Raw genomic sequence first — 24,012 nt, forward strand, 5'->3', positions numbered from 1 at the left:
ACAAATACATTATAGGCTACATTTTTCAGGGAATCTTCCCTTCAGTTGTCAGTTCTTTAAAGGTTGGAGCTGGTCACTTTAGAATTTCTGGCTTTTCAGAGCTTTTCTAATATAAGCTACATTTTAAAATCTTTAACTCTGGACTAAATTTTAAAATGGTGCACATGTTAAATTGACTATAAAGCACTTTGCTCAGGTACAGCACAGGCAGCAGCAATGCAAGCTTTCTCATTGCCCTGCCAATAACAACACTTAGTACTGTAAAACTATTAATGTGCCTCAAGCCCTGACCTGAAGGGACCATGTAAGCAGGAGAAGAGAGCAGTAACTCTCTGAGCACTGGAAATGTTAAAGGATGCAGTTTGCTTGGAGTATTTTTTTTTTCAATATAAAGATTTTAGATGGTCACTTTGAATTACTTCTGGTCCCCACCAAGTATCTTGCTACTTGTCACTAGATCTGAGAATAATTATTGATTAGTAATAAATATGAACCTGAATCAAAACCTTAGAACAGAACACTCTCAAACTTTCCATCTAAGTTCTTATACTACCCATCACTGTGAGATGGGAAAGTTTAGCTCAAGATCCAAACTTCACAGTTGGTATCCATTACTAAATAACCGTTTGTTCTTCTGTAGTGCCTTTCATTGGAGGCTTTTGCAACTCTTTGAAAACCTTAATGAAGTCTGCTTCACAATACTGCTGTGAGTGAGGTATCATTCCTCCTATTTTATATATGGACATTTCCATATCAGCAGGACTTAGTCGTACTGCAGTCTGTGACATTACCTTCTCAGTGCAGCTGAAACTCAGAAGGAAGTGATACCTACCCCATTCTGCAAATCTAGGATTTTTGTGGCACTTGAAGGGCCACATTGTCCCATTAATTACACTAGTGGAGCCTCATGAAAATAATTTTTTTTCTGCAGACATAAATGAAGGCAGCTCCATTGAGTTCAAAGGAGTTTTGTCTGTTTACAGCAACAGAAGATTTGGCTCAGTGTGGTTGCCACTGAACCGGAGACAATGACCATAATCAAAAAAGATGCCCATAGGGCAGCCTGGGGTTGAACTCAAGGTGCTAAACAGAGTTAAAAGCAGTATTGCTGTGTCTTAATTGCTATTCTAACTGGAGTTATCCAATGTGGATTATCTAACCAAATGAAGAATATACTTTTTTTACGGGGGGGGGGGGGGGCAGAAGGGGGGAGGAGTGTAGACATACCTTAAAAGTGCTCCTCCTTTCCCTGTCTCAGTCTTAAAATTCTAACACTGAACTCTTGGAATTACCAGAGTTCATGTAATTAAACCCTGGAATAATTCCATCAGTGGTGATAGTGCCATAGGTTGTTGTGAGGGAAAAATCAGATATGATTCACAATCTGCTAAGAGGGGACATGTACAGCTCCCTGTGCTAGATTTAGTGAGTGACCCATACAGTTGTCTGAGAATTGGATGACCAAGTTTGCTGGATACATTTTGTCTGTTTTGGGCAGATACAAATCTCTAGAAATGACACTTCCAGAATTCCAATTGAGAAGTTAGAAGTCAACACTTTTTGTGACTAATCCTATCATTTCTTTTATGCACAAAATACCTTCTTTTACTAAAGATGGCATTACAAAGAGGCAAAATAAAAAAGGGTTTTAAAGTGTTCAGGATGTTCAATAATTTTCCCTCCAAGTTTTTCCTCCCCTATTTCATGCTGTCTTTACCAAATCTGTCTTCTAGGCAAGCTTCTTACTCTACTGTAAAGATGGAACTGAATCTATACCCTACCTCTCAACAAATACAAGCATTGGCATATGTTGGAATCTGAATCTTAATATCAAGGCTGACCTGAACTCTGTAATGGACCAAACCAAAACCCCAGAGCTGAATACACCCGCATCCCAAGCCTTAAAATGTTCAAAATCTAGATCTGAATCTTTCAGCTCAGGCCCATCTCTACTCTAAAGCTAGTAACTTACTAGCTGCTTATGGTTCATTGTGAGTAATTTTTAACGCATAGGGCTTGATCCTACTAAGTGGTGAGAGTCCTCAACATCCACTGACTTAAGGTGAGAATGCTAACTATTATTTCAGTGATGCTTCTGTCTCCTTATCCCACAAATACTACAGTATAATGGCTACTTTCGAATGATAAGAAAAATAAGAGACTAACTTCAATACATGCACAACTATTTGATGCCATGATATAAATGTCTCAAATTTGGAGAAACATGAATTGGAAAAAACAGATGCTAAAGCCTCAAATTTTAAGACTTCTTGAATTTCTGTACAAATGTCTGGTATTAAAATCAAATACAAGTAAAAGCAAAGGGAAAATTGTAATATATTTACAGAATCTGTAATATAAAAAGATGCAGTCATATTCTCAAACTGTGTAGTATTGTTGTAATAGCACCATGAAAGAAATCAAGCAGTATATTTTTAGGAGGAATCTTTTATTTGTTTTTAAGCAGAACGATTCATTGGGTGTCTTCAAATGGTGTTTCTGATTGGTTATGTTTTGAACACTACTCTCTGTTAATACTAAAGAAATATGACCTTTGGCATTCCTTTATCAATAGTTTCTCTTTGAATTCAGAGAAGGGATGGAAGTGTGCCAGGTTTACAAACATACCAGTTAAAAAAGATAGTGCTTTAATGAAACCTTAAGTTATTATTAAATATTTGTGCCTTTAAAAAAACCACAATCGTTAATAACAAACAAGATGTGCCTGTAATTTTATTTAAATAAAACTGATTTATGCATTGCTGAAGTCTGTCATCTCTTCAGTGGAAAGGCTTGATTGCGTAGGGATGTGTGTAAGTGTGTGTTTTTACAAGTCTGATGCCCTCAGAGGACAGAGTTGACTGAGTGGCAACTTCCTGAATGCCAGTTCTGCCTTGATGTCCAGGTCACTTTCCTTTCCGTTCACAGGGATGAAAGAAGGCATTTTGGAGGCAGTGCCACTGGGTCTGTACAAAGCACAAATCCACAAGAGCTGAATACCATGTTAGAGGGGAATGGCAGGCTATGTGTTCTCCTTTCCTGCTCATACCATGCTGCCAGCCAGCAAGGCCACACAGCTGAAGGTCTTTCATCACGTGTTGGAACTGAGGATTCCTTTGCTACTGTGCTTCCAAGTACACACTTGGGCATTTCTCCTGTTATCAGTGTCAAATACTTAGAATCATAGAACTGGAAGGACCTCGAGAGGTCATCTAGTTCAGTCCCCTGCACTTGTGGCAGGACTAAGTATTACCTCTACCATCCCTGACAGGTGTTTGTTTAACCTGCTCTTAAAAATCTCCAATGATGGAGACTCCACAACCTCCCTAGGCAATTTATTCCAGTGCTTAACCACCCTGACAGGAAGTTTTTTCTAATGTCCAACCTAAACCTCCCTTGCTGCAATTTAAGCCCATTGCCTCTTGTCCTATCCTCAGGGGTTAAGAAAAATCATTTTTTCCCTCCTCCTTGTAACAACCTTTTATGTACTTGAAAACTATTATCATGTCCCGTCTCAGTCTTCTCTATCCCAGATTAAACAAACCCATTTTTTTCAATGTTCCCTCATAGGTCATGTTTTCTAGACCTTTAATCATTTTTGTTGTCCTTCTTTGGACTCTCTCCAATTTGTCCACATCCTTCCTGAAATGTGGCACCAGAACTGGACACAATACTCCAGATGAGGCCTAATCAGTATGGAGTAGAGTGGAAGAATTACTTCTCGTGTTTTGCTTACAACACTCCTGCTAATACATCCCAGAATGATGTTTGCTTTTTTTGCAATAGTGTTACACTTTTGACTCATATTTAGCTTGTGTATTTACTATGACCCCCAGATCCCTTTCTGCAGTACTCCTTCCTAGGCAGTCATTTCCCATTTCCCATGTGTGCAACTGATTGTTCCTTCCTAAGTGGAGTACTTTGCATTTGTCATTGTTGAATTTCATCCTATTTACTTCAGACCGTTTCTCCAGTTTGTCCAGATCATTTTGAATTATAATCCTATCCTCCAAAGCACTTGCAACCCCTCCCAGCTTGGTATCGTCCGCAAACTTTACAAGTGGACTCTGTATGCCATTATCTAAATCATTGATTAAGATATGGAACAGAACCGGACCCAGAACTGATCCCTGCAGGACCCCACTCATTATGTCCTTCCAGCATGACTGTGAACCACTGATAACTACTCTCTGGGAACAGTGTTCCAACCAGTTTTGCACCCACCTTATAGTAGCTCCATCTAGGTTGCATTTCCCTAGTTTGTTTATAAGAAGGTCATGCGAGACAGTATCAAAAGCTGTAGTAAAGTCAAGATATACCACATCTACTACTTCCCCCCTATCCACAAGGCTTGTTACCTTGTCAAAAAAAGTTATCAGGTTGGTTTGACACAATTTGTTTTTGACAAATCCATGCAGATTGTGACTTATCACCTTAATATCGTCTAGATGTTTGCAAATTGATTGATTAATTATTTGCTCCATTATCTTTCTGGGTACAGAAGTTAAGCCGACTGGTCTGCAATTCCCTGTAATGTCCTTATTTCCCTTTTTATAGATGGGCACTATATTTGTCCTTTTCCAGTCTTCTGGAATCTCTCCCGTCTTCCGTAACTTTTCAAAAATAATCACTAATGGCACAGATATCTCTTCAGTCAGCTCCTTGAGTATTCTAAGATGCATTTCATCAGGCCTTGCTGACTTGAAGACATCTAATTTGTTCAAGTAATTTTTAACTTGTTCTTTCCCTATTTTAGCCTCTTGTGATTACCTCATTTTCACTGGCATTCACTACGTGAGATGTCCAATCACCACCAACCTTCTTGGTGAAAATTGAAACAAAGAAGTCATTAAGCACCTCTGCCATTTCCACATTTTCTGTTATTATTTCTCTCCCCCTCCACTCCCATTGAGTAACGGGCCTACCCTGTCCTTGGTCTTCCTCTTGCTTCTAATGTATTTGTAGAATGTTTGCTCGTTACCCTTTATGTCTCTAGCTAGTTTGATCTCATTTTGCATTTTGTTAAATCTGCTGTGAAAGTGTTCTTAAAATGAACATGTGCTTGGTCATCATCTGAGACAGCTGTAACGTGAAATATATGCAGAATGGGGTTAAAACAGAGCAGGAGACATACAATTCTCCCCCCAAGGAGTACAGTCACAAATTTAATTGACGCATTATTTTTTTAATGAGCATCATCAGCATGGAAGCATGTCCTCTGGAATGGTGGTTGAAGCATGAAAGGGCATATGAATGTTTAGCAAATCTGACATGTAAATACCTTGCAATTCCGGCTACAAAAGTGCCATGAGAACCCTGTTCTCACTTTCAGGTGACATTATAAATAAGAAACAGGCAGCAGTATCTCCCGTCAATGTAAACAAACTTGTTTGTCTTAGCCCAGAGACTTGGTGTTGGACCATTTAACCTTTACATAATTCTTACTGAATGCTCTAATCTGGTAGAGCTGTCCACTCTAGGGGTTTCCCCCACACCGTGTGGGTTCTCAGACCCTCTGACAGGAAGGTCAGCAGTACTTGGAGGGAGAAGGGGGAGGGGTTCCACAAGAGGCCAAAAAATTTAAAAATGGAGCCAGGTGGCAAGGGCTGAAATTTAAATACTGTTACTGAAGCTGCTGCAACCAGATTATGATGGACCAACCACTTTTTGAGACCATTTATAGCCCTGGGGAAGGGGGAACCCATCAGTCCCTGGGAAAATCACCTTCAATGAGCTGCCTTTCCCCAATTCCTGGCCTCCTGAGGTAAGACAACGGGAGCTGCTCCACATACTGAGGGGTTTCTTCTTCCTCTCTCAGTGCATAGAGCAGGCAGAGTTCCCTCTGCAGATGCTCCTCACCTGGCTCTGCAGCTCCTTCGCTCCAACTAGTCCAGGCAGCTCAGGGACCTGGGGGAGAGAAAGAGAGTGTGTATATGTGTGTGCATGTGAGAGACAGCACGCAGAAACTCCTTCCTGCCATCTACGTGCTTAGGAGAGAGGTGAGAGACTTCCTGCTGCACCCACCCAACCCCACTCAACCTCATGCTGCCAGGAGCTGAGAGAGCAGCGAAGGAAGAAGCAGGAGCCCAATACTGATGGAGCTGCATTGGCATCTGGGGAGAGGTATGAGTGTGGGGCGTGGGGTGTCTGCGAGGGCATCCCTGATGACAGGGTTTGTGGAGGGTGGGAGAAGGGCAAGGTGAAATCAGTGTGTGTGTGGATAGAAAACAGAGCAATTAATTGGGGGCAAAATTATTTGATGTGTATGGGGTTAATTAATTCCTATTTGGGGGTGGCAAAATTAATTGGCGGTGTTTGGCAAGGACATTGATTGATTGGGGAAGGATGAGGGCTTGTCTACACCATGCAGCTTTTAGCAACAAGGCTGTGTTGACACAGTTTTGTCGCTAAAAGTCAGCATGTGTAAACGCTCTTGCTGACAAAATACTTCCAATCCTGCGAGTGGCATTAGCTTTGTAGGCAGGAGAGCACTCTTGCCGACAAAGCCGCATTCACACTGCCACTTGCGTCAGCAAAACTTTTGTCTTTCGCGGGGGAGCTTTTTTAAGTACCTGTAAAAGACAAAAGTTTTGTTGACAACTTCACAGTGTAGACATACCCAGAGAATGGAGAAGAGAAGAGAAAGAAAATCTCTTTTCTTCCCTCATCCCCTTCCACCTAATATCCACTTGCTACTCTCCCCCAGTCCACTTCTTGCCTCCATTTCCAGACTCTAACCATTTTTTCTACCCAGGCCATTTTCCTTCCTCTCTTCCCCCCATTTTGTTATATGACAGAGGAGATATAAAAGGGGCAGGGGGAGGAGAGAACACTCCCTACCTTCATCCAGGGGAGAGGAGCCAGGACTCCTCACAGCACCTACCATACTTACCCAAATTTTAGTTGTGATACTTGTTGATGATGTGATGCAACCTAGCCGGACCAAGTGAGAGTGCCATGATGGGCCCCGTTGGACTGGTTAAGGACTGACCCAAGGGAGGGCTGCAGAGAAGGACACACCAACCGAGGGTACTGCAAGGGGCCCTGTTGGACTGTTAGAAGACTGAGCCCAGGAAGGGCTGCAGGACACTGGGGATATTTTGGATTTATAGCCCGGAAGGGGTTTGTTTGTTTTGCACACAGACTGCATGTGACTAGGCTGAAGGGTTGAGTCACCGGAAACCCACCTGATGAGGGCAGCGGCCAACAGGGGGCAACATGAGCAGAAGAAATTGAAAAAACAGCAGGCACGCATTCACTTGACTAGGGGGCGCTCATGAGAGGTGAATTCAACCCATTACAGTATCAGACTTGGAACCACATTTATTTTTGTACGAATTTTAAGTTATTTGACAGATTCAATTAAAAATACAATTTGAAAATAAGCAACCTTTATGTGTACAGTGCCTAAAATTATGTGTTCAGCTAACTTTTTTTGAAATTGTCACTGCTAAGGTGTGAACAAGGTAAATGTATATTCTAGAAGGATACTATTATTTGATTGTATTGTCCCACTTTAAATAATGAATGACAAAGCATAATATGGTAATAAAAGTAATAATGATAATGACTGGCCAGGGCAGGTTAGGCATTTTAGAACTCACTACTCAAATAATTAAATTTAAGCATAAAAGAGAAATAAAATTATGAAATGCACAGTCCAGTCAAAAAATTAAAATAACAGTACTGTAATCCTTTACGAACTTTGAAAGAATAAAAATACAGCGAATATATGTGCACTGTCCATTTTGACAGGAAGTACCAAGAAGTAAGAACAACAAGAAGAGGAAGAATATAAGGGCTAGTCTACACTGGCATCGCTTTAACGTGCCTTGTGTGGTCGCAGCACACAGTGCTCTAAAAAAAGCACCGTCTAAAAAAAGCATCGCCACAAGGGGCGTAGCTACCAGCGCTGGGAGTGCGGCTGAAACTTGCTGCGCTCAGGGGGGTGTTTTTTCACCCCCCTGAGCGAGAAAATTGCAGCGCTGTAAATTGCCAGTGTAGACCAGCCCTTAGTGTGTGTGTGAGAGAGAGTATGTGTGTGTTTGTTGAAGGCAATGTGTGTGGGAGACTGTGTTAGGGTGACCAGATGTCCCGATTTTATAGGCACAGTCCCGATTTTGGGGTCTTTTTCTTATATAGGATCCTATTACCCCCCACCCCCGTCCCGATTTTTCACACTTGGTGTCTGGTCACCCTAGACTGCGTGTGTGGGAAACTGTGTGTGCGCCTGAGCGTGTCAGCATGCTGTCTCTTTAAGCCAAGCAAACAGGAGCCTGAAAGCTTGTTCAGTACAGCAGCAACTGCAGCTCCCACTCCTGACCCAGAGGCAGCAGCCCAGATAGGCTCCTTGTCCCCCCTTCATCCCCCAGCTCAGCAGAGACCAGGTACACCCCGACATCACAGCAGATCCAGATGCAAACTCCCTGTCCACAAGCAGTGTAGCCAGCAGGCTCCATGGCGGGGGGAGAGGGAGGGTCAGAAGCAGGGTGGCTGCAGACGGCTGTGGAGCAGGGCGGAGGAGGAGCAGTATCTTTCCTCCTGCTGCAAATTTCACTTGAATGTGGTATGAAACTGGAGGTGCCCCCCACCCTCCCTAAATGGCACCCCTCTTTCCTTGTCCTTTTCTGTTTATCCAGCCTCCCCTTCCTTTCCCCTGCCTGTAACACAGAGAGCCCATAAGACTTAATGCCAGGAAAACAGCAGAAAAGTGAGATGCCGATCAGATGGAGAATGCTCGAAAGGTTTGCTTATATGACCTGGTTTTGGCTGCAGGGGTGTTGTAGCCATGTAGGTCCCAGGATATTAGCGAGACAAGGTGGTTGAGGTAACATCTTTTATTGGACCAACTTCTGTGGGTGAGAGAGACAAGCTTTTGAGCTGACATAGAGCTGTTTTTGGAAAAGGTACTCAGATTGTCACAGCTAACTACAAGGTGGAAGGGGGGGTAGCCATGTTAGTCTATATCCACAAAAACAATGGATTGAAGAAGTGGGTTTTTTACCCACGAAAGCTTATGCCCAAATAAATCTGTTAGTCTTTAAGGTGCCACTGGACTCCTCATTGTTAAGGTGGAACAGATTGTTTAGCATAAGTAGTTAACACATATTCTAAGGGACTATTCAAGGTAAAGTGGCCCGTTAACACCCCTCCCTGCCCCCGCAGTCATAGGACAAAAAAAAAGGTGAGGGTTAGTGGGTTACAGATTGTTGTAATAAGCCATAAATGAACTCACATAGAAAAATGATAAAAGACAAAAACACCATATCACCCCTGGGTGAACACTTTTCACAAAACAATCACTTCATATCTGATCTCTCAGTCCTCATCCTCAAAGGAAACCTGCACATTTTCAGAAGACGAGCCTTGAAACGTAAATCCATAACTTTGTAGGGCACTCAAAATAATGGTTTAAATAAAGACACTAGATTTCTGCAGTGTTGCTGTAGCCATGTAGGTCCCAGGATATTAGAAAGACAAGGTGGGTGAGGTAAAATCTTTATTGGACCCACTTCTGTTGGGAAGAGAGACAAGCTTTCGAGCTTTTCAAAGAGCTCAAAAGTTAGTCTCTCTCACCAACAGAAGTTGTTCCAATAAATGATATTACCTCACCCACCTTATCTCTGGTTTTGCATGTCAAAACTTCCTTTAAATGGGACTGAGAGGGTTAAATTTTTAAACTTGAAAGTGAGAAAAATAGTTAATAGTTTATCCATCACAAGGAAGTGAGTTGATAGTATTATTTTATAGTGGGGCATGTTTAGTGCATACACAAGATGCCTTCAATCCGCTGGGACAGGAGAGCGTTGATTGTGATTATTTTTGGGATAGTGACTGCAGTGCTTTGGATATTATGCATTTGGCAGCTTGTCCTCAGGTATAAAACAGGTAATAAAAATATCTTTCTGCTTTATCCAGTTTACAAAATAATATAATTAATACTGACTGAGTTCTTAGTGCCATCAGCTTCTTGAGCAGGAATGTCTCTTCTCATCATTGTTTTCATCATCCTGTGTTGGTCCCAGGATATTAGAGACACAAGGTGGGTGAGGTAATACTTTTTATTGCTAGGATGACCATATGTACTGTTTTGGACAGGACAGTCCCTTTTTTAAGCCCTGTCCTAGTGGCCCCAACATTTTTGTCAAAAGTGGGCATTTGTCCTGTTTGCTCTTGCCAACTGATCAAATGCCAACTTTTGTCAAAAAAGTGGGGTGCTGTGCAGAGGAATCTGTGGGGTGTGAGCAGCGATGCCAGCCCCGTGTAGAGGGGGAGGCAGGGCTCATGGGGTGAGGGGGCAGGCTGGGTTCCAACGACCCCAGCCTCATGGGGGAGATAGGCAGGGTTCCAGCGACCCCAGCTTCATGGGGGTGGGGCCCTTGGGTGAGTGGCTTGGGCCAGCTCCATGTGGGGGGTGCGAGGGGGTGCGAGAGGTGTTACTTCCATATTGAAGTAGTTTCTCTTTGGGTATTTGTGTGGCCCATTCGATGATGCGATCTACTCAGGGGCACTGGAATGGGGGAGCCAAGAGGCCCTACCCCTCCCACTTTTGAAAGCGGACGGGCCTGGCCCATCCACTTTTCGCCACTGGCTCGGCCCCCTGCCCCTCTTCTTGCCCCCTGGCCAGGCCGGAAACTGGAGCCCACATGGGTAAGAGTGGCCTGGGGAGCCTGGGCAGCTGAGGGGAGCTGTGGACCCTCCACCTGCCCTGGGTGAGGGGCCCAAGAGCAGTCCTGGGCAGATGGAGGGTCCATGGCTCCCCACAGCTACCTGAATGGCTCTTACCCTGGCCCAGCTGTGGCTCTTCGGCCCCACCCCCAGGCCAGGCTGGCAGCCAGAGATGGGTCTGGGTAAGAGCTGCGTGGGCAGCTGTGGGGAGCCACAGACCCTCCACCTGCCCTGGGTGGGGGGCCTGGGAATCAGGGACATAGTCTGGGGGCTGCTCTTGGGCTCCCCCACCTAGGGTATGTGGAGGGGCCCAGGCTCCCCAGCCCAGCTCTAGCTTCTGACTTGGCCAGGGGGGTGGGACCTGGGGGGAAGAGGATGGGAAGGGGTGAGGCCACTGTGGGTGTGGGGCCTTGTGCCCCTCCACTTTTAGGAAGAATTAGTCGCCCCTGGATCTACTTCTCTGGTGGGGTGTCCTTGTCTGGTGAAGGTGGTTTTAAGTGTGTTAAGGTGTATCCCGGACATTCTCCTCAAAGCGAATTCTATGGAATCTGAGTGCCTGGCTGTAGCGTTTTAAGTGTAGGCATACCTTCTCTCACCAACAGAAGTGGTCCAATAAAATATATTACCTCATCCAACTTGTGTTGTTGTCATAACATTGAAAGAGGTACTTTAAACTTTCTTTTAACTTTATTCATATGCAATGTTCACATACAGAGTATTTTGTTTGCAGTGCATTTACGCTATATTTAATTCCTATAAAATAGCCTTGCAGAATTATTAGGAAAGTTTCCAAGCCCTGATTGATATTTAACTTGACTGTATTTCTGTCCTCTAAAAACAAACAAAAACAAACCCCCACCATCAGCACCCCAAAAAAACAACACACATGCCTTGGGCAAGTGGACAAATAAAGTTTCATAAGGCTGCAGTAACATATAGTATACATAATATATATCACATTTAAATAAAATATATGCTTTGTAATAGCTATTTGTTACACTATTTGATTTTTCTATAAAATCTTCCATGACATTTTTAGATTTTGTTGAATATATAAGAATGAATAGATGTATGTATACCCACACACACACATGGGCACATGTGGCCAAGAAAATCAGGCCCATATGTGTATGTGTACTTATGCTTTTTGGTGCAAGCATGTTGTGTTGTACAGTGACATTATGCAAAAAATAATGTGTGAGCCCTTATTCAAAAGTTGATACAAATAGAAAGAATCAGACATTGCTTGGTGCCTTAATAGAAAAGGACAAAAATGTGATCTGCAGATACCAGCCTTCTAGGAAACCTATGAAAATGTTCAATAAGGAAATTTTCAATGTTCAATAAGGAAATATTCAATAAGGAAATTTTCATGAGAATTACCCACTGAAGTGTCAATGGGGAGTGGAAATGCCTAAGAACAAGAGTTGGCATGTAATTATATACCAGTTGATTAACCTTCGTCAAGTATTATCAGCCTCTATGAATTTAACTATTCTGTATTTCTTGGATGTCACTCAGGAAGCTGAAAGTACAACATCATAATCGCCTTAATTTATCAGGGTAAGGAACTCTTTTGTGTGCTTGTGGCTTTGTTTTATTTGGAATTCAGCTATTTGTGGCCAGCATCTGGTGTAGCTGCACTAGTGCAAACCCCAAGTGTAGATAAGAAAAGCTGCAATTTGCATTGCTGCACCTAACTCCTGCTGGAAATTGGAGTAACTAATACAAACCAGGCTTCTTTTTCCACTCCCTAAACTTAGGGTTTGCACCAGTACAGCAACACTAGCTGCTGGCAACAAAGGGCTGAAATGGAGCAGGGCTAATCTCAAGCATAGACAAGGCTTTAATTCCTATTTGCTATGGGACTTGGGCATGCTACATATAGTTTAAAGCAGTAATTCTCAACCAGGGCTCCGGAGCCCATTGGAGGGCTGCAAGCAGGTTTCAGGGGGCCCGCCAAGCAGGGCTGGCATTAGACTTGCTGGGGCCCAGGGCACAGAGCCAAAGCCCCACATCCTGGGGCTGAAGCTCAGGGCTCCAAGCACTGCCACCCTGGGCTGAAGCCGAAGACTGAGCAACTTAGTTTCACGGGGCCCCCTGTGGCATGGGGCTCCAGGCAATTGCCCTGCTTGCTACCCCATAACGCCAGCCCTGACTTTTATATGCAGAAAAACAGCTGTGGCACAGATGGACTGTGGAATTTTTATAGCATGTTGGGGGGCCTCAGAAAGAAAAAGGTCAAGAACCCCTGGTTTTTAAAACCTTGTCTGGGAGTTTCAGTATTGCCAACTCTCATGGAAGTTGATGTTTTTTTGAGAACTGCAGCTCATGAAATTGTGATTATATGAGAATCTTAGCTTTCATTAAAAAGAAAAATTAAGATTCTAGGCATCATCAGTTAGGAGAAAAGGTTGAAAATGTGAACCCTAAAGGCTCAAAAGGCAAATCAAAAGAACCCCAAATTATTATTTTTTAAATTTCATGATTTTTAAGCCAATGTCATGATTTTGGGGGCCTGTTTTATGATTTTTGAACACTTGGGCTTGGCAATACTGGAGTATTTTATGTCTGAAGAGGGTACTGGTTCCCTTCCCTCAAAATAAAAGAGTTTAAAAAGAGAAATGCATGCAAAATGGTGAATTTGGAGACAGGAAATTCTAATCACATGAACAGAGCAGCGAAGCAGGGTTGAAACTAGACAGCAACAAATACGGCTATAGTCCCCATCTTGGATTTGGCAGAATTTGTGGGATTAAGATTTTGACGCAGAATTAAATATGTTTGAAAATTCTAAACTAAGGCAGACACTCTGTGCTAGCTTCTGCTCTTGGCTGCCTGGTTGACGCTGCATGGGAGCTATGTTTGTGCAGAAGCTGAGCTTTTGTCATCATGGCCTTGTGATTTTCTTGTTTTGTTTTAAAATGGTTTGATTTCAGGCTGGAATGTCAGCCTTATCTTTTTTCATTCCTTTTTACAATTTATGACTAACACAACCTCAAGTAGGCCTGCACTATGCACCCTAGATCTGTGTGCGGGTCTACCCTCTGTTCCTGCCCCTTCTATGAATCTATGGAACCTCCTTCTACCACTGCACCTCAGAGAGACCCCTTAACAGGGTTGGGGTTCTATAGGCTGGGATAAACCAGGAATGGCTGAGTGGGGCTGGGATGAACAGGGATCCTTCACCAACACTGAGGGGAATCTGTTCACAACTTCAATACAGCCTGAGGCTGCACTGACTTCTGAGAAGAGCCTGACTGGGTTCTTTGTCTACTAAAGCGGTGGTTCTCAAACTTTTGTACTGGTGACCCCTTTCACATAGCAAGCTTCTGAATGTGACCCCCCCCTTATAAATTAAAAACACTTTTTAATATATGTAACACCATTATAAATGCTGGATGCAAAGCAGGGTTCGGGGTGGAGGTTGACAGCTCGCGACCCCCCATGTAATAACCTCATGACCCCCTGAGGGGTCCCGACCCCCAGTTTGAGAATCCCTGTACTAGAGCCTTGCTGCTTGGGAGCCAGGGAGAGCAAAAGGAGAAAATGAATGGAAAGGCAGAGGTCCCTGGCCTCCAGCAGGTGCCCTAAAATGTACAGATTCTGAAGGCTAACCCCACTGCTCATTGCATGACATGTTGTGGGGGAATCAAGCTCCTCAGTGCCAATGAAATTATTCAGATCCTGGACAAGTTTTCCTTCCCTCCTGCAGGTTTTTCCATGGAAGAGGCAATCTGGATTTAATGGTTAACGTGATGGCTAGTAGACTCACTACACAGATGCATTGAGTTGTACTAAAAAAAAGACAGTGTTCCATATTCCTCATGGACATCTGGGTACGACACATCTGAGGGCTTGTCTGCACAAACATTTTGTTCACGGCAAGCTGGGTGTAAATCTACCCCACACTAACCTGCCTCAGAATAACTGTCCACATGGACAGCTTTGTCTTTATAAAGAAAAAAAGGACAGTTATTTTTAAAGAAAGCTTAAAGTTTTTAGAACTTCACAGAATGCAACAAATACTGTGGAGCGTCCTGAAATTTCTGTGATCTGTGATTTTTCTTCCATGCCTGATGTTGTCTCTCTCTCTCTCTTTTTTTTTTTTTTTTGGTAGGATTTTAATGAATAATCCTTTGGGCACACTCTCTCAGCAAGATTGTAAGAGTAGCAGTAGGCTCTTTGCCTGACTGGTCAGGCACTCGGAGAATATATGTTCATGTTATAAATGGGACATGGTTTTATTAGGTTTTGCTAAAAATGCTAGCATGATCAGAAGTGATACACTTGGCAATTCACAGAACATGTTCTGAACTGGTGCATTCATTAGCCTGCTGAGTATAATATACTGATTTAGTACGTATGTGTGTCCATGTATCTCACTCATGGCTAGCCTCTTATGTCCACAATGTAATAAAAAAAAAGTTCCACCAAGCCTCAGAGCCCAGGTCAATTGACTCAGGCTTGTGGGGCTCGGGCTGGGGTGGGTCTAAAAATAGCAGCGTAACTGTTCTGCTTTGGGCTGGAGCCTGGGTTTTGAGAGTCACCCCCACTCATGGGGTTCAGAGCCCAGGCTCTAGCCCAGGGGAGGGCAAACTTTTTGGCCTGAGGGCCGCATTGGGTTTCGTAAATTGTATGGAGGGCCAGTTAGGGGAGGGGGTCGTGGCCCAGCCCCCACCTCCTATCTGTTCCCCCTCTCCTCCCGGGACTCCTGCCCCATCCAATCCCCCCGTTCCCTGACGGCCCCTCTGGGACCCCTGCTCCATCCACACACCCCCGCTCCCTGTCCCCTGACCGCCCCCGGACCTCCGCTGCCCCATCCAACCCCTCCTCTCATTCCTGACGGCCCACCCGGGATCCCTGCCCCATCCAACCACCCCTTCTCCCTGTCCCCTGACTACCCCCGAAACCCCTGCCCCTGACTGCCCCCAGCTGCCCCATCCAACCCCCCCCTCCTTCCTGACTGCCCCCCCCGGGACCCCTGCCCCCATTCAACCCCCTGTTCCCCCCTGACCACCCCAACCCCTATCCACACCCCCGCCCCCTGACCACCACCCCAACCCCCCCTGCTCCCTACCCCCTTACCGCACTGCCTGAAGCACCAGAGGATGGTGATGCTACAGCCGTGCCGCCCAGCTGGAGCCAGGACACGCTGCCACCGCCGCACAGCACAGAGCACTGGGTCAGGCCGGGCTCTGCAGCTGCGCTGCCCCCGGAGCTCACAGCCCCAGAGCATTGCGCCGGCGGAGCGAGCGAGCTGAGGCTGCGGGGTGACCGCAGGGGAGGGGCCGGGGGCTAGCTCGGGGGCCGGGCAGGACGGTCCCACGGGCAGAATGTGGCCCGCGGGCCGTAGTTTGCCCACCTCTGCTCTAGCTGAAGCCTGAATGTCTACACTGCCATTTTTAGCCCTGCAGTCCAAGCTCCACAAGCTGGAGTCAGGTTACCCAGGCCAGCCGTGGCCATGCGGCAGTTCTTTTATTGCAATGTAGATGTATCAAGGGGTATATCTACATTTCAATTGGGAAGTGTGATTTACACCATGTGTCAACATTCCTGTGCTAGCTTGGCTTGAGCTAGTACCCAAGAATGCAGTGTCTCCGCAGCAGTGTAGGCGGCAGCTACCCATGCAGGAATGCAGGAGGTTGGATGGAATTATACTTGGGGTGGCTAGCCTAAGCAGCCACCTGGGCTGCCGTGGGCACAGTGCTACTTTGAGGCACTACCTTCAGCAGAGCTAATGCAGGTACATCTTCACAAGTTGGGACTCACACCTCCCAGCTGAATGTTGACATATCCTAAGACTGCAACAGCTTGCTACTTACTCAGTCCCGAAGGAATTACTCCTCTAGCTTAATGGTAGGCGGTGGTGGTGCTACGGTTTCTCAGTTTGATTCCAACTGGTGCTCCAGGTAGCTTTACACATGTGGCCACTGTGTGTTTGTTACATGAGCATGCATCAAAGTGATTTTTCAATTACTTTATCATGTTTATTATTGAGCAAAGCCTATTCCTCAGTGAGGGCTCTGTTCATGCCAGGTGTTGTGCTCTCCATTTTTCTTGTGGCACTGTTAAAAATGTGTGTCTAGAATTGTTTTCGTTGGAAAAAATTGGATTTTTCTTTTCCCAGTCTCCCATGACTCAAAGATAAATGCAGGGATTGTACTCAAATGCCTGAATAAAAAAATATCTCTTTAGCCAGAGTCTAGGTGTGGGAATTTATAGCTCCAAAACTGAATGTGAAAATAAAGGGTATTCATGGAACGTTTTACAGCCTCCTTTATAGTAGGTACTACCAGGTGTCTGTGATAAAACAAACCAGCTGATTCCCTATCTGTGCCCTACACTTCCCTTTCGTATACTCTGATGGACCTGATTACATTGTCCTGGAAGATACAAGTTAAAAACCAGTTGCAGGCAGCTAATTCTTGTTATATGACTTTGATGGTAGAGCTCCCCGAGCTGCTCCTTCGGATTGCTCTTCTAGTTGCAGGTTAAAAGAAGACAGTGGGTTTAGTTCTGCTGTCAGTTACACCACTGTAAATCTAGAGTGACGCCACTGAAGTTAGGGGAGTTAACTTGAGATCTAGGAACCAATCTAAAGTCTTTCAATTGATTTGAATGGGAGAGGGATCAGGTCTTTAGAGTGGTGCAATGGAGAGCAGATTTTGGCTCAGTGGGTTTAACCATTAGAAGAGATGGGAACTGAGCAAATATTCTATACAAACTGACTTATAAAAATCTTTCAGCCAAATTCTGCTTTCAGTTATACTGGTGTAAATCAGGAGTATTTCCATTGCCTTAATTGGAATTACTCCAGATTTAAAGCAGAGTTTGACCCTGTATTGTTTAAATGTCATAATAATACCTAATTCTTCCATAACATTTTTTATCTACAGATCTTAAAGTGCTTTACAAAGGAGGTCAGTCGTTATCCCCATTTTACAGAGGGGGAAACTGAGGCATGGGGCGGTAAATTAATTTTCCAGCATCACTCAGCGGGCCAGTGGCAGGGCCAGGAATAGAACGCCTAAGTCCCTGCAGCCCAGAGCTAGATATTTGTACTTATCAATACACTGGGACATTTGCTAGTCCTTCCTGCAATAGTTTTGCAAGTGGAATTCCTGTGGCTTTGAGGAATTTTTCACTAAATTCCATTGTGCTTTATTAAATGGAACAAATTTTTATTTTGAGCTTACAGTGTATAATGACATTGTAACCAATATGTGGAAGAGTTTTTTCATATTCTTAGATGTACATGCTTTTCCAGAGTGCAGCTTATATGAGTCTTGGGTCCTCGTTGCAGATCCCAGAGGTTTCATATACAGTTTCACATTAGATTTTTGTACGTATAATAGTGCTAATCCTGGAAGGATACAGTAGTGTAGACACAACAACATAGTGGCGATACAACATATAAAGGATTAACATGTGGCCACTTTCTTCTAATAAAATAACCTGTTCTGGTTAAGATATCTGGTTTAAATGCTGGGAATAAGGACAAGTGCTGGAACTGGGACAGGTGTCTCCCAAAACAGGCACACCCACAATGCAAAATCAGCACGACTGTGTATCATAGAATCATAGAATATCAGGGTTGGAAGAGACCTCAAGAGGTCATCTAGTTCAACCCCCTGCTCAAAGCAGGACCAATTCCCAACTAAATCATCCCAGCCAGGGCTTTGTCAAGCTGGGCCTTAAAAACCTCCAAGGAAGGAGACTCCACCACCTCCCTAGGTAACGCATTCCAGTGCTTCACCACCCTCCTAGTGAAATAGTGTTTCTAATATCCAACCTGGACTTCCCCCACTGCAACTTGAGACCATTGCTCCTTGTTCTGTCATCTGCCACCACTGAGAACAGCCGAGCTCCATCCTCTTTGGAACCCCCCTTCAAGTAGTTGAAGGCTGCTATCAAATCCCCCCTCATTCTTCTCTTCTGGAGACTAAACAATCCCAGTTCCCTCAGCCTCTCCTCATAAGTCATGTGCTCCAGACCCGTAATCATTTTTGTTGCCCTCCGCTGGACTCTTTCCAATTTTTCCACAATCCTTCTTGTAGTGTGGAGCCCAAAACTGGACACAGTATTCCAGATGAGGCCTCACCAATGTCGAATAAAGGGGAACGATCACGTTCCTCGATCTGCTGGCAATACCCCTACTTATACAGCCCAAAATGCCATTAGCCTTCTTGGCAACAAGAGCACACTGTTGACTCATATCCAGCTTCTCGTCCACTGTGACCCCTAGGTCCTTTTCTGCAGAACTGCTACCTAGCCATTCGGTCCCTAGTCTGTAGCAGTGCATGGGATTCTTCCGTCCTAAGTGCAGGACTCTGCACTTGTCCTTGTTGAACCTCATCAGGTTTTTTTTGGCCCAATCCTCTAATTTGTCTAGGTCCCTCTGTATCCGATCCCTACCCTCTAGTGTATCTACCATGCCTCCTAGTTTAGTGTCATCTGCAAACTTGCTGAGAGTGCAGTACACACCATCCTCCAGATCATTAATAAAGATATTAAACAAAACCGGCCTCAGGACCGACCCTTGGGGCACTCCGCTTGAAACCGGTTGCCAACTAGACATGGAGCCATTGATCACTACCCATTGAGCCCGACGATCTAGCCAGCTTTCTATCCACCTTACAGTCCATTCATCCAGCCCATACTTCTTTAACTTGGTGACAAGAATACTGTGGGAGACTGTATCAAAAGCTTTGCTAAAGTCAAGGAATAACACATCCACTGCTTTCCCCTCATCCACGGAGCCAGTTATCTCATCATAGAAGGCAATTAGGTTAGTCAGGCACGACTTCCCCTTGGTGAATCCATGCTGACTGTTCCTGATCACTTTACTCTCCTCTAAGTGTTTCATAATTGATTCCTTGAGGACCTGCTCCATGATTTTTCCAAGGACTGAGGTGAGGCTGACTGGCCTGTAGTTCCCTGGATCCTCCTTCTTCCCTTTTTTAAAGATGGGCACTACATTAGCCTTTTTCCAGTCATCTGGGACCTCCCCCGATTGCCATGAGTTTTCAAAAATAATGGCTAATGGCTCTGCAATCTCATCCGCCAACTCCTTTAGCACCCTCGGATGCAGTGCATCCGGCCCCATGGACTTGTGCATGTCCAGTTTTTCTAAATAGTCCCGAACCACTTCTTTCTCCACAGAGGGCTGGTCACCTTCTCCCCATATTGTGCTGCCCAGTGCAGCAGTCTGGGAGCTGACCTTGTTCGTGAAGACAGAGGCAAAAAAAGCATTAAGTACATTAGCTTTTTCCACATCCTCGGTCACTAGGTTGCCTCCCTCATTCAGTAAGGGGCCCACACTTTCCTTGACTTTCTTCTTGTTGCTAACATACCTGAAGAAACCCTTCTTGTTACTCTTAACATCTCTTGCTAGCTGCAACTCCAAGTGTGATTTGGCCTTCCTGATTTCACTCCTGCATGCCTGAGCAATATTTTTATACTCCTCCCTGGTCAATTGTCCAATCTTCCACCTCTTGTATGCTTCTTTTTTGCGTTTAAGATCAGCAAGGATTTCACTGTTTAGCCAAGCTGGTCGCCTGCCATATTTACTATTCTTTCTACACATCGGGATGGTTTGTTCCTGCAACCGCAATAAGGATTCTTTAAAATACAGCCAGCTCTCCTGGACCCCTTTGCCCTTCATGTTATTCTCCCAGGGGATCCTGCCCATCTGTTCTCTGAGGGAGTCAAAGTCTGCTTTTCTGAAGTCCAGGGTCTGTATTCTGCTTCTCTCCTTTCTTCCTTGTGTCAGGATCCTGAACTCGACCATCTCATGGTCACTGCCTCCCAGGTTCCCATCCACTTTTGCTTCCCCTACTAATTCTTCCCTGTTTGTGAGCAGCAGGTCAAGAAAAGCTCTGTCCCTAGTTGGTTCCTCCAGCACTTGCACCAGGAAATTGTCCCCTACACTTTCCAAAAACTTCCTTGATTGTCTGTGCACCGCTGTATTGCTCTCCCAGCAGATATCAGGGTGATTAAAGTCTCCCATGAGAACCAGGGCCTGCGATCTAGCAACTTCTGCTAGTTGCCAGAAGAAAGCCTAGTAGTTCTATTTGGGTTGGCCACAGCCTCGATGATGCTGGGTTTGCAGGCATATGTGTGTTTTATAAATTACACTCTGCACCCCCAGCTCAACCTAGAACTCTTCTTAGTGATTCTGGTCTGTGCGATTGTCCCCTTGTCTGTAGTATTTCTAGGGCCCTTTACCACCATAGAATCAATGGCTCTCATCTTGCATGGAGCTCCATGTGGAATCTCATTGAAATCATCCAGGTTCTACATAGGTGCAGGAGTTCACCCATGCGGAGCTCCTTGAAGGATTGGGGCCTAAGCGAGTATGCATACACTGCAGTTGGGAGGGGTGATTTCCAGCCCTGTAGACTGACTTGCACTAGCTCAGCTCAAGCTAGCGTGCTAAAAATAAGTGTGGAGGTTGCAGCATAGGTGGTGGCTCGAGCTGCACACCTGAGTGTAAGCCCACCTGACTCCCTGGGTCTGAGTGTGGGTGGCTAGCTCGAACCTCCGCCAGTGTTATTGCAACAGCCACGCTGCTACTTTTAACATGCCAGCTCAGGTGGAGCTAGCACACATCTGTCTAGCCGTGCTGGGAATCACATCTCCCAGGTGCAGTGTAAGTGTATCCTAAATGCCTAAGCCATAGACCCTCAGCTCCTCCTGTTGTGGAGGCTCTACAGAACAACCTTTGCCTAAGTTTTTAAGGGAGCCCAAAAGCAGAGATGGGACACTTCTGCACCATACTCCTGCTGCTGATGGCAATATTTTGGCAGGTTGGGGATGGAAATGGGACATCTGTGTCGTATCTGCTGGAATGTGACTCATAGAATATAATGAAAGCATTGTGATGGCTCTTCCATTTGTCAACTTTTTTCTTTTTTTTAAACAGAAACCTCATCCCCATCCTCTCTGCTCTGTGGAAACAAGGGAGAGTATAAAAATGGACGCTGCTTTTGCACAGAGGAATGGCTAGGACGACATTGTGAGATAGGTGAGTATGAACAATGTTATTTTTATGAATCAGTCAGAGAAGCTGGGGGTGCTCTGCCTGTTACAGGATCAGATTCTTGGGCAATAATGTTATTCATGTCATCACACAGCCCCCTTTATTGCACTCCAGTTCTCTGGCTCCCAATCAGCACATAGGTCCAGTACAGAGAGGAGTTATTAAAAAAAACAACCCCCCCCACCACCTCTGTTCACTATACAAAATTTTCTTCCGAACCCCAAAGAGCCAGCCACATTACCCCAGGTCAATATTAATTTGGATCTTACCCCAACTATCATGCTGCCAGGCAATCCTTTAGAATCTAAAACTAAAGGTTTATTAGAAAACAATAAAAGAACATGAAGAGAAAAACGAACAAGAAGCGACGTGTTAAATGGTAAAAGCGGTCATATACATAAATAAGACTTCAGAGTCCATATATCAGGTTCTTAGCAGTATTGGCAGTGATGAGCTGCCAAAATCTGAACAACCGGTTCCCTCCTCACCCCACAAGGGGGTCGTGGGCCCCCCCCGACCCCCCCCGTGACTCCCTCCCCCTCCCCCCTCCCGCCTTCCTTGACTCCCCCCTGGGGATCCCTGCCCCATCCACCCCCCTTCACTGTCCCCTGACTGCCCCCCGCTGCCCCATCCAACCATTCCTCTCATTCCTGATGGCCCTTCTCCCTGTCCCCTGACCGTCCCTGGAACCCCTGCCCCTGACTGCCTGCCACCGCCCCATCCAACCCCCCCTCCTTCCTGACTGCTCCCCCGAGACCCTTGCCCCCATTCAACCTCATTGTTCCCCGCCCTCTGACCGTCCCAACCCCTATCCACCCCCGACCACCACCCCGTACTCTCTGCCCTCTATCCAACCCCCCACCGCTCTCTGCCCCCTTACCGCGCTGCCTGGAGGTGGCTGGCGGCGCTACAGCCATGCCACGCCACCATCGCGCAGCACCTGGAGCACCAGGTCAGGCCGAGCTCGCAGCCCCCCGGCTTCCTGCGAATCAACTGTTCACGCGGGAAGCCTGGGAGAGCTGAGAAGCAAGCTGCGGCTTTGCGCTCAGTCCCAGGGAGGCGGAGGCGAGCTAGGGTGGGGAGCGGTTCCCCTGCGCGCCCCCCAGGTTACCAGCTGCGGCACGGCCAGCCCCCCTGCCCCAGCTCACCTCCGCTCCGCCTCCGCCTCCCTGGGCCTGAGCACGAAGCCGCCGCACCGCTTCTCCGCCCTCCCAGGCTTCCCGTGCGAACAGCTGATTCGCGGGAAGCGGGGAGGAGGAGAAGTGGGGCGGAGCGTTCAGGGGAGGAGGAGGAGGCGGAGGTGAGCTGGGGATGGGGCGTGGGGCAGGGAGCTGGAACACCCACAGGGTTGGCGCCTAAGGCGCCACTTTTGGATAATGTGCACAAGGGGAGCAGCCGCTCCCCCTGCTCCCCCCCTAACTACGCTCCTGGATCACTTCAACTTACCGGTTGTTAAATTTAGAAGCCCTTTTGGAACCGGTTGGACAATTTAACAACCAGTTCCCGCGAACTGGCTCCAGCTCACCAGTGAGTATTGGTGAGTTTGCAGGCTTGTAGAGTCCCTCTGCAACACACCCAAAGCTTGGATAGGTCATTGAGTCCTTTGTTCAGGGCTTCAGTTTGTAGAGAAGTTACTCCAGAGGTGAGAAGCATGATTGAAGACAGAATGGAGAAGATGCAGATGCCTTTTATATCCTTTGCCATGTGCCTTGTACTTCCTTTGTCCCAAACAAAAACTCACAGCACCTGGGTACTTGCAGTCCCCTGTCAGTGGTGGCTCCAGGCACCAGCGCTCCAAGCGCATGCCTGGGGCAGCAAGCCACGGGGGGCGCCCTGCCAGTCCCTGTGAGAACAGCAGTCAGGCTGCCTTTGGCGGCTTGCCTGCAGGAGGTCTGCCAGTCCCGCGGCTTCGGCGGCAAATTGGTGGCGGGTACGCCGAAGCCACGGGACGGCGGACCTCCCGCAGGCATGTCACCGAATCCGCGGGACCAGGGACCTCCCACAGACATGCTGCCAAAGGCAGCCTGCCTGCCGTGCTTGGGGCGGCAAAAAAGTTAGAGCCGACCCTGCCCCTGTTCACAGACATGACTCTACCCTACATGTCCTGCTGACTCATAGGTGTAACCGCTGCCTTCTCTCAATGGGTTCATTGTATAGCTGATTGCCTTTGATAGGCCATCAAGCATACTGGATAGTGCTGATGCCAATCTGTCTGGGGGTTTCACCCACAAACAGCACCAGTTTGAAATACAGATATATCACACACATTTGTAATTCACAATACAAAGACAAGACAAGAT

At 46.0% G+C, this 24,012-nt stretch overlaps 1 protein-coding gene across 1 annotated transcript in view; it reads left to right on the plus strand.

The window, feature by feature from the left end:
- Nucleotides 1-9,749: 9,749 nt before the first annotated feature.
- The window catches only part of ADGRG7 (adhesion G protein-coupled receptor G7), a 60,812-nt gene continuing 46,549 nt past the window's right edge, over nucleotides 9,750-24,012 (plus strand). The window contains exons 1-2 of the mRNA XM_034790133.1: nucleotides 9,750-9,888; nucleotides 21,596-21,697. Coding sequence (XP_034646024.1) covers nucleotides 9,777-9,888; nucleotides 21,596-21,697 — 214 coding nt within the window. The 5' untranslated portion in view covers nucleotides 9,750-9,776. The remainder of the gene's footprint in view (nucleotides 9,889-21,595; nucleotides 21,698-24,012) is intronic.

Source organism: Trachemys scripta, chromosome 1 (genome assembly GCF_013100865.1).
Source record: "Trachemys scripta elegans isolate TJP31775 chromosome 1, CAS_Tse_1.0, whole genome shotgun sequence".
NCBI classification, from domain to species: Eukaryota; Metazoa; Chordata; order Testudines; family Emydidae; genus Trachemys; species Trachemys scripta.